The 15127-nt window shown below is 42.0% G+C and overlaps 1 protein-coding gene and 1 long non-coding RNA gene across 3 annotated transcripts; one reads left to right on the forward strand and one right to left on the reverse strand.

Moving 5' to 3' along the window:
* Positions 1-2743: 2743 nt before the first annotated feature.
* On the reverse strand, positions 2744-11165 carry LOC115085119. Of its 2 annotated transcripts, none has more exons than XR_003854738.1 (3): positions 10676-11165; positions 4232-4838; positions 2744-4051 (listed from the first exon to the last, which is right to left on the reverse strand). It is a non-coding gene; the product is annotated as an uncharacterized LOC115085119 (long non-coding RNA). The 2 variants fall into 2 exon arrangements; XR_003854739.1 differs by having other exon boundaries at positions 9378-11165.
* A 273-nt stretch (positions 11166-11438) lies between these two features.
* ID4 (inhibitor of DNA binding 4, HLH protein) lies at positions 11439-14693 on the forward strand. The gene is made up of 3 exons (XM_029590747.1): positions 11439-12147; positions 12814-12876; positions 13338-14693. Exons 1-2 carry the CDS (start codon positions 11767-11769, stop codon positions 12859-12861), a joined length of 429 nt encoding a protein of 142 aa, XP_029446607.1. The 5' UTR covers positions 11439-11766; the 3' UTR covers positions 12862-12876; positions 13338-14693.
* The last annotated feature ends 434 nt before the right edge of the window (positions 14694-15127 follow it).

Here is a 15127-nt window from a genome sequence, read left to right on the forward strand (position 1 = left end):
AATAGAGGGGTGCAGCCAGAAAAGTTTTTTGAGGGGGGGGGGGGGGTTCTGTCTCACTTTTAAAATTAGTTTTGTGTGTTGTTTTCGTTAAATGTTTGTTTTTATTAAGTATGTGCTAAAAAAAAAAAAAAAATGAAAACAAATTAATGAATGCACATCCCTACAACTGAAAAACAGAAAATCTTCAGCCAGGCTGCTGCCCCCCTTGATTTCTACTGCCCTAGGCATAGGCCCTAGTGTGCCCATTGACAAATCCAACCCTGCACATCTAACATCGAGCAAAGGACGCACACTGCACAACCTCACTGCCATCATGTGTCTTGCGACCGTCGCTGCCAGACGTCTCCACCCCGCCCACCTTACCTCTGTGGCCACTCCCTCTTTGCTTGTTGGATGTTTGGCTGCCGCGGCGTCATCTTGCCGCCCTCCTCCAGCGTCCCCGGACCGGCAAGACGCTGCACTCCGCCATGTTTCCCAGAAGCCTAAGGGCGCGCGGTGCGGCCCCGACTCAGCAGTGGCACGAACCTCAGGGGCGTCCCCCTGAGATGACGTCATCCGCACCGGATATTTAAGGTCTCTGAATTCGCTAACTAATAGAGTTAGTAAGGAAAGGTTTCTTACGCTCCTAGCTACTCTGCCTCCTCGGACTTACCAGGGGTACCCGCTCCTCGGGGGCCTCGTTTCTCTTTTGCCTTTCAGGTCGCAGTCTGGAACCGGTACTTGCTCGAGGGCCCACGTTCTCGGACCTGCTTCTGAATACTTCTGCCAGGAAGTCATCGCTGCCTACAACAGTGAGTTACCATCTTTCTCTACAGCTCTGCCTTCCTGGGATCGCTGTTCCAGTATCTGAGGGACTACAGCCCAGCCGGGCGCTTCCAGCTCACTACTGCCACCTCTGGTGGTTCAGTATACTGTTTAATAAAAGAACTAGTGTGTGTCTGTCTCCAAACTCTGAGCCTGACCGGTGGTCCCTCTTGGGATCTTCCCCGGGGGCGTGGTCATCTGCCACGGCCCAAGGATCCACCCACAACTATCCCAAACAAAAACATCATGACAGAGACTGCAAGCGCAGAAGCTTTGTGACCCTTTGACTTATCAAGGATTGTACTACAGATATTGATGCTTCCTGTATTAATGGGAAATAATTTAAAATGATACAACTTGTTTTTCTAGATAAATTTAAGATTCTGAAAGGTGCAGAACAGACAGCACAGAAAATCAAAGTCCTCCATTTAGCCACAGACACTTGCACACACAACCCTGCCAGTGTGCCTCATTCTTTTTTTTTTTTTTATATATGCTGCTTTTTGGCATTTCAAAGTGGATTACATGCAGGTATTTCCCTACCCCCAAAGAGTTTTTAATCTAAATTTGTACCTGAAGCAACAGAGAGTTTAAGTGACTTGCTTAAAGTCACAAGGAGCAGCAGTGGGATTTGGTTCAGAGCCCATTGCACTTAACCACTAGGCTACTCCTCCACTCATAAGCTCAGAGGATCCCCTGTAAGGGCAAGAATAATTTAATCAAATTGCCCAGTCAGTCTATGGCCTCTCTGCTGAGAATGATAAAAAGGGTGCCAAATAATTATTGTTTAGACTGCGATTTTGTTTTTTTTGTAAACGTTGTACCTGTCCACTAGGAACTGAACTGAGATCACCTATTTATTTCACATAGGGCTCTGAATTACTTTCTTATAATGACTTTCAGTCACTACCAACGTGACCTGGGAATATTATTATTCCTCACAATTAAATGGCCAGTTGTTTTCTGAGATCAGGTTGACAATTGCTTCTTTATGGGACTTATGCCATGACTTCCTGGCTTTTGCCTTTTTTTGCAAAATTTGTGACATCCCTGCCACTCAATTACAGAGCAGCTAATAGATTACAAAGACACGCAACATAGGTGCAACACCGAAGCAACCTCTGGGTAAATAATTCCACTGAATATTTTTTCCCCACATTGCACACCAAGATCTGAAAAGAATCAATCCACCTGAGCCACGATTTTTTTCAATTAGACCATACTCTTCTTGCCTGTAGGCCTGGTTAGTTTCCTGAGCAGTAGTGGATAATACCTTATTTTGAAGAAGCGGGTGTACTTACTAAAAACTGCCATCTTCAACAACCAGTCAGAAAGTAGTTATTGCAAACCAGGGCAATGATTCAAAAAGCTGCCTCCATGAGAAATGTTCTGTAATTCATCATTTCTGTTCACTGAAAAACCAGGAAGAGAGGCACCTTTTCTTATTTTGTTTTTTTAAGAACGGGCCTGATTCAGTCTTTTTTACAGAGCCAATATGTAGCTACATATTGGAACTTTTGTTTCTGGAAAGGCCCAAATCACCACTTTCGCTGACCAATCCAAGTTCATCCAGCATTTAAAGTCATGACACATAGCTGCTTATTATTAAGTACATAAAAATGTCTGAATCGGGTCCATGTTTTTATTTAACTCTATTCCCTTGTTTATTTCCTATTTTAGCACTGAATGCCAGTTTTTCCCACACAAAAGGGTACTGCATTCCTTGGCACCAGCCAAGGAATGCAGTACCCTTGACTGTCTCACATCACTGAAAGACAGACCCAGCTACCCCCTAATTAGACCCTATGAGCATTTCAACTACATAACCCAGGCATGCCGCACCATCTGCCCGGTATGGCTGAGCAAGCACCCCTCTCTCCTTCCCCTTCCCAATGACCATATCATCCATATCCAGAGAAGCCTTTTTCATTTCTTTGTTCAGTGGATGAAACGGCCACCGCAGATTTATTTAACATACATAAAATGCCAATGGAATTGGAATAACAACATAATAACTAATAACATGCACATATTCTAACCGTTCATTGTACCTCTCCGGCAAGGGGTGGGGATATATCCCATGCACTTGAAACTTCCTAATTCCTCAACTAGTAAGGCAGTTGCCCAGGAGTATCCTTCTCCATGAATGCTGCCACTAAGGGCATGCAACATCCCCTGTGTGTTGCTTGCCTCCACCTTTTTACGGCCTTCCCCAGACCACCCCTGCGCCATGGTCTGAGCAAACGTATTCTTTTCATTGATAATTTCCCAGGCCAACCTTCTCTATCAGGGACTTGGGACGCTAAATTGCCCATAGCCGTAACCAGCCCAGGCACCCCCTGTTCCAATGGTGACTGAGCATAGGTGACTGTTCAAGGTGCATCCCCTTCTTGCGCCGGTGAGAAGTCGCCGTGGGAGAGATCAGTACACCTTTAGTTGGTCTCAACCTCTGACCGTGCTTGTTCTATATGTTTGTTAGACAGCTATGAGTTTCAATGTCCGTTTATATTGTTAACAGGAATATATCAAAGCCCACATCAGACAAACAAATGCCCATCAGTCCAATAAAGGCCCAAGCAATCTGTAGAGATATCTTCGTGCTTTAGCTGCAGACCCCTAGCATTCCGCAAAACCCCCTACCTCCTTGTTAAGCTTCCTTCTGATTTTCTGCGTTGATTGTAGTGACTTAAGTTAGCATCCCACCAAACCAACTTGGTAATCATGTAGGACCAGATCATCACCACACTTGGCCAAAGGGACTTTAGAAATGCTAGGTCTTATCTTTATATGATAAGGTCAATAGTTTTTATGGAGACTGTTTCATTATGCCCTCCCCCAGCCAGGCGAATGAAAATGCCATCTGGCCTAGGTTGTTCTCTAGCGTGTTATAGGAGTGTGGTTATCATCTGGTTCCAGTAAGGTGTTTATTTCTTGTAACTGCTGCACTGAGAGGTTACCTTCATGCCTTCTTGTTTTAGTGTTTTCACTCTTGCTCCATGAAGGTTACCTTAGTGCTTTCTGTTGAGGGTCATAACTGCCACTTTGTGCAGTTAACCCCCATTCCGAATTGTTACACCAAAATGTCCACTCCTGTTCTTCGTTCCTTTCTCCAGTCACTAAGGAGGTTTACCCAAACTTCACTCCAGCTCTTGATGCTGACATTGTCTTGGCCCGTAATATAAAGGAGTGACTCACAGTCCATATCCTTCTTTGTCCCACACCATTTTCATTGACGCTGTCCTCTTTTCTGCCGTTAATAAAAGAATGTAGTTATTGCTCGTATTCTTTAAATGAGCCGTGCCCCTGTGGCCTTTGCTGAATGTATAACTCCACCGCCCTGCACCCTGAATAACACCACTTTGTCCCCTTGCTAACTTATGAGTCTTTTGAAAAGCAATTAAAGCTTGGTTTTTTAACAAGCATTTACCTGACTTATCTGATGAACTGAATATGGTCTCATCCAGCTTTTGACAATGATTTGACTGTGTTGCTGTTACCGGAGACATCTTGTGCTTTTAAAAATGTTTGCCACTGTAAACATTTCACTGTAAACCGAGGTGATGTATAACTATATGTACCGCGGTATATAAGAATCTATAAATAAATAAATAAATATTGAAGTTATTTATCTTATAGTATTTTAGTTATGTATTTTATTGGGAACCACTTTGATTTTCTTTTGCAAAGAGGTATAATAATAATGTATTAGACTGAACGTGAAGTGTCTTACCCCATACCGCAGTATGATTGTCCACCGTAAGTCCTTCTCCTTCTGCTAGCGCTGGGCCATGAGTTGTGTTCCTGGTTTCTGGCATAGCCTCGCTAACTTTAAATACCCCAAAGAAACAGACCACTCCTTCCAGGGTCTGGGTAAATGTATTTTACATCATATTTCCCCAGCCCAGGGCCCTCCCTAAGTCATCCTAACCTGCGTAAGCGATTGTTAAAACTTTGTTCCTTCTGATGATAAAATCAGTTCTTCTGCTGATGCCATGTTGTTGTCGCCTAAGTCTCTTCCACTGACTCGCTTGCTTCTGTTTTAAAAGAATAAATGTGAAAGTTAGTATCAGTATTCACTGTTTATGGCTGGCTGGTTTTAGTCATCTGTAATGCCACCTCTTTCCATAATCTGACCATTCGCCAATGTCGTCTCTCCCCCCACCCCCCCATACACTTGCCGGTGCTGCCTGCCCACATTTTTAACTCCCCACCAAAGCACCTTTGTTTTCTGATATTTCAAGGGTAATATAGCCAAGTTATTGAAACTTCTTCCAGTTTTTCTGGGAATGGCAACATAAGCCCAGTGGCTAAAACAGTGATCACAACAGGTTGATCCCCCTCAGGTGGTTACGGTACCTCAGGTGTAGCCAAATAATGAAATGTTCTCCTAGACTTCCCAGCAACCTTTCCATAAAAACGTTACTGCTTTATTCAGTGTTACTACTCCAAGAACCCCAGGATCCTATCACCGTGCTGGGATCCTCACTGCTCACCCCTCTGCCTCCGATGTCAGCAACCTGCAATAAGACAACTGGAAATGTGTCATCACATGACATTTTACTGTAAACTGCAATTATTCTAAAACATGCCAATCCCATTACTCGTAGCAGCTGAAGTGGCTTGCTGGAAGACAGGAAGGTTAATGATTGGTTCTCTACCTTCCTAGCAGACAGATCATTCCAAGTCATATTAGACAATCACTTATCTGACACCTTCAAAATTGATACAGGCATTCCGTCCCGTCCCCCAGGGGTCTGCACTCCTGACTACACTATTCAACATATATATATGCAACCCTATGTACATTACAAGTGGAACTAGGAATCAACTTCTTCCTATATGCAGATGACATACAATTCTACATGCCATTCGACAAATCTTTTGAAAAACGGCTTTGACCCTGTCCACCTACATGAAGGCAGTACAACAAAAACTATCTCAGCTGAAGCTAACTCTAAACACAAAAAAAAACCCCTGAAATTATATGGTTAAGGAGAAATTCCACGATAATCAAACCACCAACCTTAGACCTAGGAAATTTTAACATCATACCCTCAGATCAAGTACAAGACCTTGGAATACAAACTGATGAGAACCTTTCAATGAAAAAGCATATAAGCAAACTAATAATCAAATCAGGATACTCCAAGCTGAGAATACTACACCAGCTTAAACCTTTGCTAACAATACAAGACTTCCACACGGTTTTACAAACATTAATTTTCTCAAACATAGATTACTGCAATTCCCTATTACTAGGCCAACCATCAGGACTAGTAAAACCACTACGGCTATTACAAAATGCCTCAGCTAGACTCTTACTAGGAATAAGGAAATGTGACCACATCACCCCTTCACTTATAGTACTGCATTGGCTCCCAGTACAATCCAGAATTCATTACAAAGTTTTAACTCTAATTTTAATATCAACAACATTAACCCATATTTAATGGGAGTGTCTCTTCAAACATACATCCCGCAAAGAGCCCTAAGATCGCAAAACAAAGGTCTTCTAAAGGTGCCCATAACACGGAACACACACCTCACACAAATAAGAGACAGATTGGTCTGCATAGCAGCCCTGAACTATGGAACTCTCTTCCAGAGTCTCTACACCAGTTAACAGATAAGAGTTTCAAAAGAGAACTGAAAACTTGGCTTTTTAAAAATGCTTATGAATTAGCATAAAACTCCAATATGCGATAATATCACTGTCAAAACCCCAGACTATGCTAACAGATTGAGCAATATGTATTGAGCGATGTTAAATGTATACAGAGTATAATACGTAGAAATGGAAACCACAGGTTATATAACTCTTCATCAAAGCACACTAATTACCTTGTAATTAATATTGATGTATCGACTCAGAATATCCATACACTGCTGAGATGAATTAGATTATGCATAAATATGACCTAGAAAATGTATTTGCTGTTATGTTAACCTAAACTATGAACACTGAAACAGAATGGATGATTGCTGACCCAGTAACTGAATGATGATTTTGTAAACTGTTGTGATCTTATTTTGGAACGACGGTACATAAAACTCCTAAATAAATAAATAAAATAAGTAAATTGAGGAAGGGAATTTATGTACCATTGTCCATCTCACAATTAGGATGCAGCTTATTATTGTGTACAGTTTCACTTGTGGCTGACTGAAACAGGCTGCTTTATTCCCCCATTCCCCTGCTGTAGCCAACTTGCAGCCCCACCTCTGAAAATGACTAATTATACCCGTTAAGTTGATTATGGTAACTACATAGGCATGGGTGCATTATATACATTGCACTTATAATTATATATTTAGTATACAATTATACTATTATAACTCAGTTCCAAAAGACAAACTGATAAATATTGTCCACTAGCAGCAAATCTTCCCACAATCTTGTGAAGCTTCCTTAGCCATGGAAGAAAGGGGATGGCAGAGGTGATGGTGGTGAGTCCCCTTCTGTAAATCTATCTGCCTGAACTCTACATCTGCATAACCTTCCACCTTTTAAGTTTATATTAAGAATGTGCCCCAGTTCTTTCCCCTGAATAATGCTTAGCCATCCATACAACTTGATTGCCTGGCTACTTTAGGTGAAAAGCAAAATTTGTGTCCTCAAAGTAGCTAGTCAGAATGGATGGATCTCCTCCAAAAGCTTTAAAATATCAAACTGTTCCTTTGCATTAAATTCACAAGCTGACTAGTTTTCCTAGTGCATGAAAAATCATTCCCCATCTTTTATCATTCCATCCTTATCTCCTCCTGTGTCTCCAAAATTCATTAGCACACCATCAATGGATTGTTTGCTAGAATGTGGGCCTCTTGGCTCTGGCTGTTTCACATCACAAGTAGCTGTTAATTGCTTTTTGTTTGAACCCTTTTGTTCATCAGGGCTCTGCAGACACCACTGTCTGACCCCCACCCATTAAGTTGATAAACTCCAGGGCTTCTTCTTGTTAACATACTGTAAATATCTATACCTTTTTACACTGCAGGTTTTTTTTTGTTTGTTTTTGTTTTTTTTTAACTTGCATTCATGGTCATGCAATTTTAAAGCCAGTTTAGCAAAAATTAGAAAAGATCTGCATGCACTGCACTGCTGCATTTACTCTGTTTTTACTACTGAATGAGAGTCATTTCCAATCTCATGTGTTAACTCCTAAAATTCCTGCATCACACAAAATTGAGGAATGCTTAATCTCAACCTTTTATTTTTATAGGTTCAGACTTCCTGCCTGCCCGATGTTGCTGAAAGGAAGCAGTAGCTATCTCTGTAAATGAAATGTCATACTCCTAATCTATAATCCATAGAGGTGCAAATGTTTTCTTGCAGGGAAATCAGCCTTACATTAAGCTATTAACTCATAGAAGGACTACTGATAGTATAAATTAAATCAATCTCCTCCAGAAACTTTAGAACTACAGGTGTTTTTGACCTTCCCTTTTAAATAATAATCTAACATCAAATCAACCTTCTCTGCAAGTTTAACAAAATTTAAATAACCATTATTTTCTCTTACTGTATGCTCTTGCTATTAATCTCATGGAAGGTACAACTTGTGGGCAAGCTTAGTAAAAAGTTAATTACTGTAAGCATATGTCTCATGCTAGCTGTATAAATTCTGTATCCAGCACGTAATATTAGATATCTGTTTATATCCACAAACGTACATCAACAACCTCTCGCTCTCCACACCATCCCCCTGAAACTACAAACCCCATGGTGCTTGGTGTTAGATTCTTCCAGCATCCTCTAACTGGTGAATTTTACAAAAGGTGCAGTTTGTTATTGCTGGGGAGACTATCATTAGTGTGCTCTTGTATATCTACAACAGCTTCTTATAAAATGCACTGTCACTAATAACAAATTAATATTATCTGCTTTGCTGCTCCTGCCTACTTGCTATGTCCATTCCAAGTCACAGTTCACTACTAATCTGCACATCTGTTCTCATACCTTAAACAAATTGATATATATTTTCTTATTTATAAAAAAAACTTAGCTGTTAACGTGGCTCGCCTGCAATTTTTTTTTTTTCAAAAGATGACAATCATCTTAGACTCGCATTCTCTGTTTCTGCCTCTGTACAGCCTTCTGCTGTCCCCACTGTTCTAAGTCTGTCAGCATCTCTAGATCCACACCATTCCATGTCTGTTCTCATCCCTCTCAGGTCCCTTGCAGCTCCTCCTCTGCATCTTTTTGGTCCATTGCACACCACTCTGAATTTCTTTCAAGTCCCTCGTTCCTCTTCTGTCTGCATTTCTATCTGGTCTCTTACCATCAAGTGCCATGCCTTCTGATCTCTCTCCTCCCTTCTGTCCTGGCTGTCTTGAAGCTCTGATTTTATCTGTTTACTCTTTATTTCATTGCAGACTTTACCACTCCACTGGCTCTACTGCTATATGCTAAAATTGTAAGTTCACATGGTAACAGAAAAACACATTCAGTCGATCTATAAGATCTATTACAGCGCTTGCCTGGTTCCATACATTCATGGACCACATATACAAATTCACCTTCTTACAGAAAGTTTCTTAATGAGGAGGATTACTTTATAGGCCACCCCATGTACCTGATATCCAGCTGCTATGCATCTGCTGTGCTGGGACCAGACTCCTCTCCTGTTTCCCTTTTCCAGGACCAGGCACACAGTCCTTCAGATCTCTTTGGTGATAGCGGGCTGGGAATCCCACATTCCTTATTCCTTAAAAGCAATGCCTGATTTGGCCTTATTCAAAATGAAACAACCAGGGATCCCCAGCTGTATTTCTGACAAATGTAAAAAACCTCTGTTGCCTCCCTGCCCAAACAGAGCACCAGCACCAGCATTCACTGTCTGTCTCACATCACTGAAAAAAAGATCCAGCTACCCCTAATTAGACCCTCTGAGCATTTTCAACTACAATAGTAATGCCTTTGTTGTTTCCCATCCATCACTGGCATAAGAAATCCAATGCTCGCAATCTGATTATCTAAATTGTGAGTTTCTAATGCCATCAACAACTACACTTAGGTTGTTCGTTGATTAGCATTTCGGCAGAGGAAATAAACCAGGGTGAAAGAAGCTATAGGAGTGCTTCCTCAGTGCCTCAGCAGATGGCCAAAGGGTTTAACTAATTTTAAATGATCTATTCATTAATGAAGAAATTCTATGGGGCATGGTAAAAATAGATAAATGAAAATAAATACCTCATAAAGATATCTGATGTTGCTGCTCCCTCAACACCTTAAAAGTTTCTCTTCTGTCTGGGTACCACTTAAAAGTTCAAAATTTCAGTTTTCAGACAGCATGTCTGAAATACTGCCACTTAAACACACATTAGTATACAGTAAAACAAATCTATGATGCCCTTTAACGTCTATTGGAATGGCTACCATGTCTCTTACCAGAGAGTAAGGCACTATAACTAGGCTGTTTATTAAGCATTTTATGTGCAAAATGCTTGAGACTCAATGACCCTTAAACAATAACACAGAAAACAGGAATTTCAATGAAAATATTGTATGTATTAAACAAACCCTTACTGAAAAGTTACCATTTATTTTAACATGATGCACTCCAAGATGTTTATAAACTACTGTGCCAAATTAAATATGTTGTTTCAAAACAGAGGCATAGGGAAAATACTAAAGTGCATATAAAACATTATAGCTTGAATAATTTGTCATGTGGAAAAGTAATGAAATAAATTAAGTTACAGGTTGAATTTTACATAAAATGGATTAACATGTCGCAGAGGAATTTTCAGAAGTGTGCACATTAATTTTTTAATAGTTATGTGCTCCATTTTAATATTCCATGGTACATGCTTATTGAATCTCCAATGACATCATTAATTTTATGTGAAACTTTTCTTATTTTAAACATACCATTGCTGCGTGGCTATGAACCTTTTGAACATTGCTAATTGCCAGTAAAGTCTCGTCCTAGTGTTATCTCGTTTTAACACTAACATCGAAGAATGAAGTCAATGTTATTCTCTGCTTTAAGAATGCATTTCTATGGAGTCACACTCACAGCCTCCAATAGCCGACCATGACTAGACTAGCCAGATAACAACGATTAGAAAAGAAATATATATATATATATATATATATATATTACAAAAAAAAAAATGTAAGCAGATATTCAAATATTTCCCCAGTGGTAAAACTGCCTGCAGTAACCGGAGTAGTCAAATTATAACTCATTCAGAGTTTTTAGTTTAACAAGGAACAAGTCATTGGATGTGCATTTGTATAAAAATTGCTAGGATGCAGGCAGAGTTTAGAGGTACGCCGGGACGCTGGAATTTCGCCTTCGATCTGGTTGCACTGCAGTCCCCGAGAGCATTCCCCTTCACACTCCGTGCGGTGAGCAGTTTAGCTACGTCTTTCCTCAAATCCCGCCCTGGCTTAGCCTCCGGCCCCCCCTTCAGATCACCCTCCACCCGCCCACTTTTTCCCACTACCGCCGTACTGATGGAATCGCACGGGCTTCCCATTGGTCACAGTCCCGGGGCTGGAAGAAGAGCCGAAGGTCCGATTGGTTCACACTCTCACACTCTCTCTCTCTCTCTCTCCCTTTGCCTCTGCTGCGTGCAGCCCCGCCCTCCTCGGCAGGCCCCGCCTACTCTGCTATATAAGTGAGCGGCGGTGGGCTGGCAGAGCATAGCGGTGCTGCACGGCTTCGAAGGCTGCTCCAGAGCCTGTGCTGCTGTCACCTGCATCGAAACTGTACCTTGCGTAATCACCTCCGGCAATAATAAATTCAAAGGCGCCGGCATTGCTTATTAGGGGCGCATGAGTCTATTGCAGCGTCTGAGAAGAGGAAAGCTGCTGCTGCTGCACTTGGATTGAGATTTTCTCACCTTCCCTTCCCTCCCCCCCTCGCCTGTTTTTTTTTTTTTTTTTTTTTTTTTTTTTCTTCAGCCACCGCTTTTCTTTGTTGTTCCAACGCCCCCCGCGTGTCCGTGCCAACCATGAAAGCCGCCAGCCCGCTGCGCCCGCAAAGCCGGAGAGCCCCGGCGGCCGGGGGAGGCTGCGCGGAGCTGGCGCGGCGCTGCCTGGCCGGCCACAGCCTGTGCGCCGCCCGCTGCAAGCTGCCGGAGGATGAGCAGCTCTGCCTGCAGTACGACATGAACGACTGCTACAGCCGCCTCAAGAGGCTGGTGCCCACCATCCCGCAGGACCGGCGGGTCACCAAGGTGGAGATCCTGCAGCACGTTATCGACTACATCCTGGACCTGCAGCTGGCGCTCGACACGCACCCAGTGCTGCTCCGGCAGCAGCAGCCTCAGCCGCCGCCTCCTCCCGCCGCTGCCGCCACTCGCACCCCACTCACCGACCTCAACGCCGACCCGGTAAGAGGGGAGCCGTGGCTGCCCTGCGCACCCGGTGGAAGGAGCGTAGGCATTGGCTTTCATGTGTGCATAACTGGGGAAATCCATGTTTAGGGGGGTGGGGATTGAATGCAGCTCTGCAGTTGTGGCTTGGAATGGTTGTGTTCTTGTCTCCCCCCCCCCCCCCCCCGCGGCTAGGTGTCTCTTTTTTTAGCCGGGCTAGGACTGATCACGCCAGTGTGTGAGATCTGGGGTTTTTTATAATGCCCTGCCGTGAGGTAAACATGAGGCATTTGATAATACCCTGTTAAAAAAAAAAAAAAAAAAAAGGACTGGGCTGAACTGAACCCGAATACCTCCCCGGCTGTCACAAGAAAGGGGAAAAAAAATGTGCAATTTAATTGAGTGGTGTGGATCAAATCCAACAGTTGCCCCCTGTACTGCAGCATGAGCTTGACAATGATTAAATACGTGCCTTGCTCAGTTATTATCACTTGTTTATATGCCTCGATTTTTTTTTTTTTTTTTGCTTGGGTGCTCCGTTCTCATTGATTCGTTGGTTGCTAGCATTTTGTTTCCTTAAGTGTATTTCCCTGCCTTGCTTGTTTGGGAGAAGAGAGCATATGGGACGATTGCTAGGTACACTCTGCATCTCGTACTAATGTTTCTGCTCACGTTTTGTTCCAGGCAGGTTCAGTGGTGAACAAGCATGGGGATAGTATCTTGTGCCGCTGAGCTGCTTATTTCGAGGTGAGTGGGGTTCTTTTCTCGAAAATCTAGAGGTATTGGAGATCATTAAGGGTTTGGAAACGAGTTAGGCAAAATGTCATTAAACTGTTCGATTCCCTGGAACCCCCAGCCCTTAACTCGTGTGGAGTTTTAACTTCATCCATAGTTGTCATGAGAGGTAGGAGGGTGGGATGCCTGGGTAGCCACATTCCTGGAAGGTGGAAAGATCAAAAAGCGAGCTTGCTAGTGCTACGGAACTTGGCCACTCCAGTTATGGGGTTTCGCATTATTTATGGCGACGTCCCCTCCACCTTACAGAATGCCCGTGCGTTCAGCGGCGTGTTCCAGTTTGGCCCAGCTCGGAGTTTGACCCTGGTTTGTTTTGGGTTGTTGATCAAGCATGTCTTGTGTTTTGTTGGTGGCGCCAGCCAGTCTGGAGCAGAATGGTTCACACACCCCCTCTATTCATTCCTCTTCCACAGGTGTGCAGCAGGCAGAGCCAGAAGAGCAGAAAGACAAATTAGAGAAGGAGGGAAAGGGGTGGAGGGGGGACGCAGCCTTCAGATGAAAGAGAGAGAAAAAAAATCACCCCAGCCCTCCCACAATCGTTCTTATACTTCATCGTGAGGAAAAAAGTTCTTCACCGACGTCATGCGTGCTTCACTACATTAAGACCTTTTCTTTTTTCCTGTTCGGTTTGTATCATCGATGTGAATTGTACATGGGGGGTGGGAGGGGTGAACTCGAATGTAGAAAGTGACTGAACTGATTTAATGGTTGGAGGACTATCTTTTAGAAGACACTAAAGCAACAGAAGAGCAGAATTTGAAGCTTTACTAATCTTATCAAAGCATTGTAGATATTTCTGACATCTATTGTTTAAAATAGATGATTTTACTGGGACCAGGGAACTTTCTTCTCCCTGCAGGAATGTTACATATTGTATAGATAAATGAGTGACATTTCATACTGTGTATATATAGAGATGTTCTATAAGTGCAAGTGAGAAATAAGTATATGCTTTAATAGACTACTGTAATTAAAATATTTTTAATTAAATATTTTTTTTGTAAATAGAAATGTGTGGCTTTTTTTAATCTGGGGTTTTTCACTTTCTAAAGGAATTGGAGACAGTAGAGCTGCTCCCAGGAAAATGTTTTAACATGGAGATTTTTTTTTTTCCTGTCCATTCTTTTTACATTCACACACATTATAGCTAGTGGCATTGCATGACATCTTTTTAATTGCATAGATATATCTGTTTTTGAGCCCACCAAAACGGTTCTGCTTGATCTAGGTAGAACTTTGTGTTTCTTGACTTTGAAGTTAGGAACTATCTTCCTGCATCACCAAGTTAGAATGCATCTTGTGGCAGAATTCAATTTAAAAGATTATCTGAAAGTTGTCTTGAAATATGGAGGATAAAAGCCTAGATCTTGGATGGTGTTTATGAAATATGCTATTGCATCATGAACATTTAATATAAGACAGAGAACATGGAAGACTTGTAATCATTTGCAGACAAAATTGTACAGTATTTGTAGACAAAAAAAGCAGATTGTTTTCAACCAAAGCAAAAGATTATTACACATGAACCTTTGCTGTTAAATTGCCTTGAAAGAAACAGAAGACTGCAAGCGTGAAATGCATCCTAGTACTATTGAAAATTGGGCATGGTCTAAATCCAGCTAAAATTAATTATGATAAATCAAAACATCTAGGTAACAATTTTTATATAAATTTTCTTCTTTAATGCTGCTATGTTACTAGTAGTTGAGGTACTGTAACTTTGTGTGTAACATATCCTTGAACATTAAACTAGATCTACTTGTCGTGAACTATTTTTTTTGGCTTATTTCTTTAGAAATGCTTAGCTTTTTGTGTAAGCCTCGGAATGACCTCACTATCCGAAAGCGCTGCGGTGCAGCAGAGACGAGGCCGGAACTAGATCCACCAGTTCCTGTTGTGTTAAGGCATGTGTTGCACACCTAATGTGATCCCTGGTTGCACACTGCTTCTGTGGGATTTTCAGAATGGAAGAATGAAGTAGGAGTTTAACAGCTTTATGAATATCAAAATCCATGTTTTAATATAACTTTTGGTGGAGTGTTTTTGTTTGCAAATATGGTGGGAGGGAAGAATGGGATATTGGTTTGACATGGCAGGGCTCTTGAAGATCATGAATATTATTCCAGCCTACAAATGAAAGTGAAACATCCATGGGAAAAATTACAAAGAGATACTTTGTCCTACATTTGGATCATTGAAAGAC

This window comes from Rhinatrema bivittatum, chromosome 2 (assembly GCF_901001135.1).
Source record: "Rhinatrema bivittatum chromosome 2, aRhiBiv1.1, whole genome shotgun sequence".
Lineage (NCBI taxonomy): Eukaryota > Metazoa > Chordata > Amphibia > Gymnophiona > Rhinatrematidae > Rhinatrema > Rhinatrema bivittatum.

Excerpts from the sequence above, each read along its gene's own strand:
- ID4 (XM_029590747.1), top strand. The coding sequence starts at position 11,767 with ATGAAAGCCGCCAGCCCGCTGCGCCCGCAAAGCCGGAGAGCCCCGGCG. Across the intron at positions 12,148-12,813 it reads CCGACCTCAACGCCGACCCG|GCAGGTTCAGTGGTGAACAA; the intron begins GTAAGAGGGGAG and ends GTTTTGTTCCAG.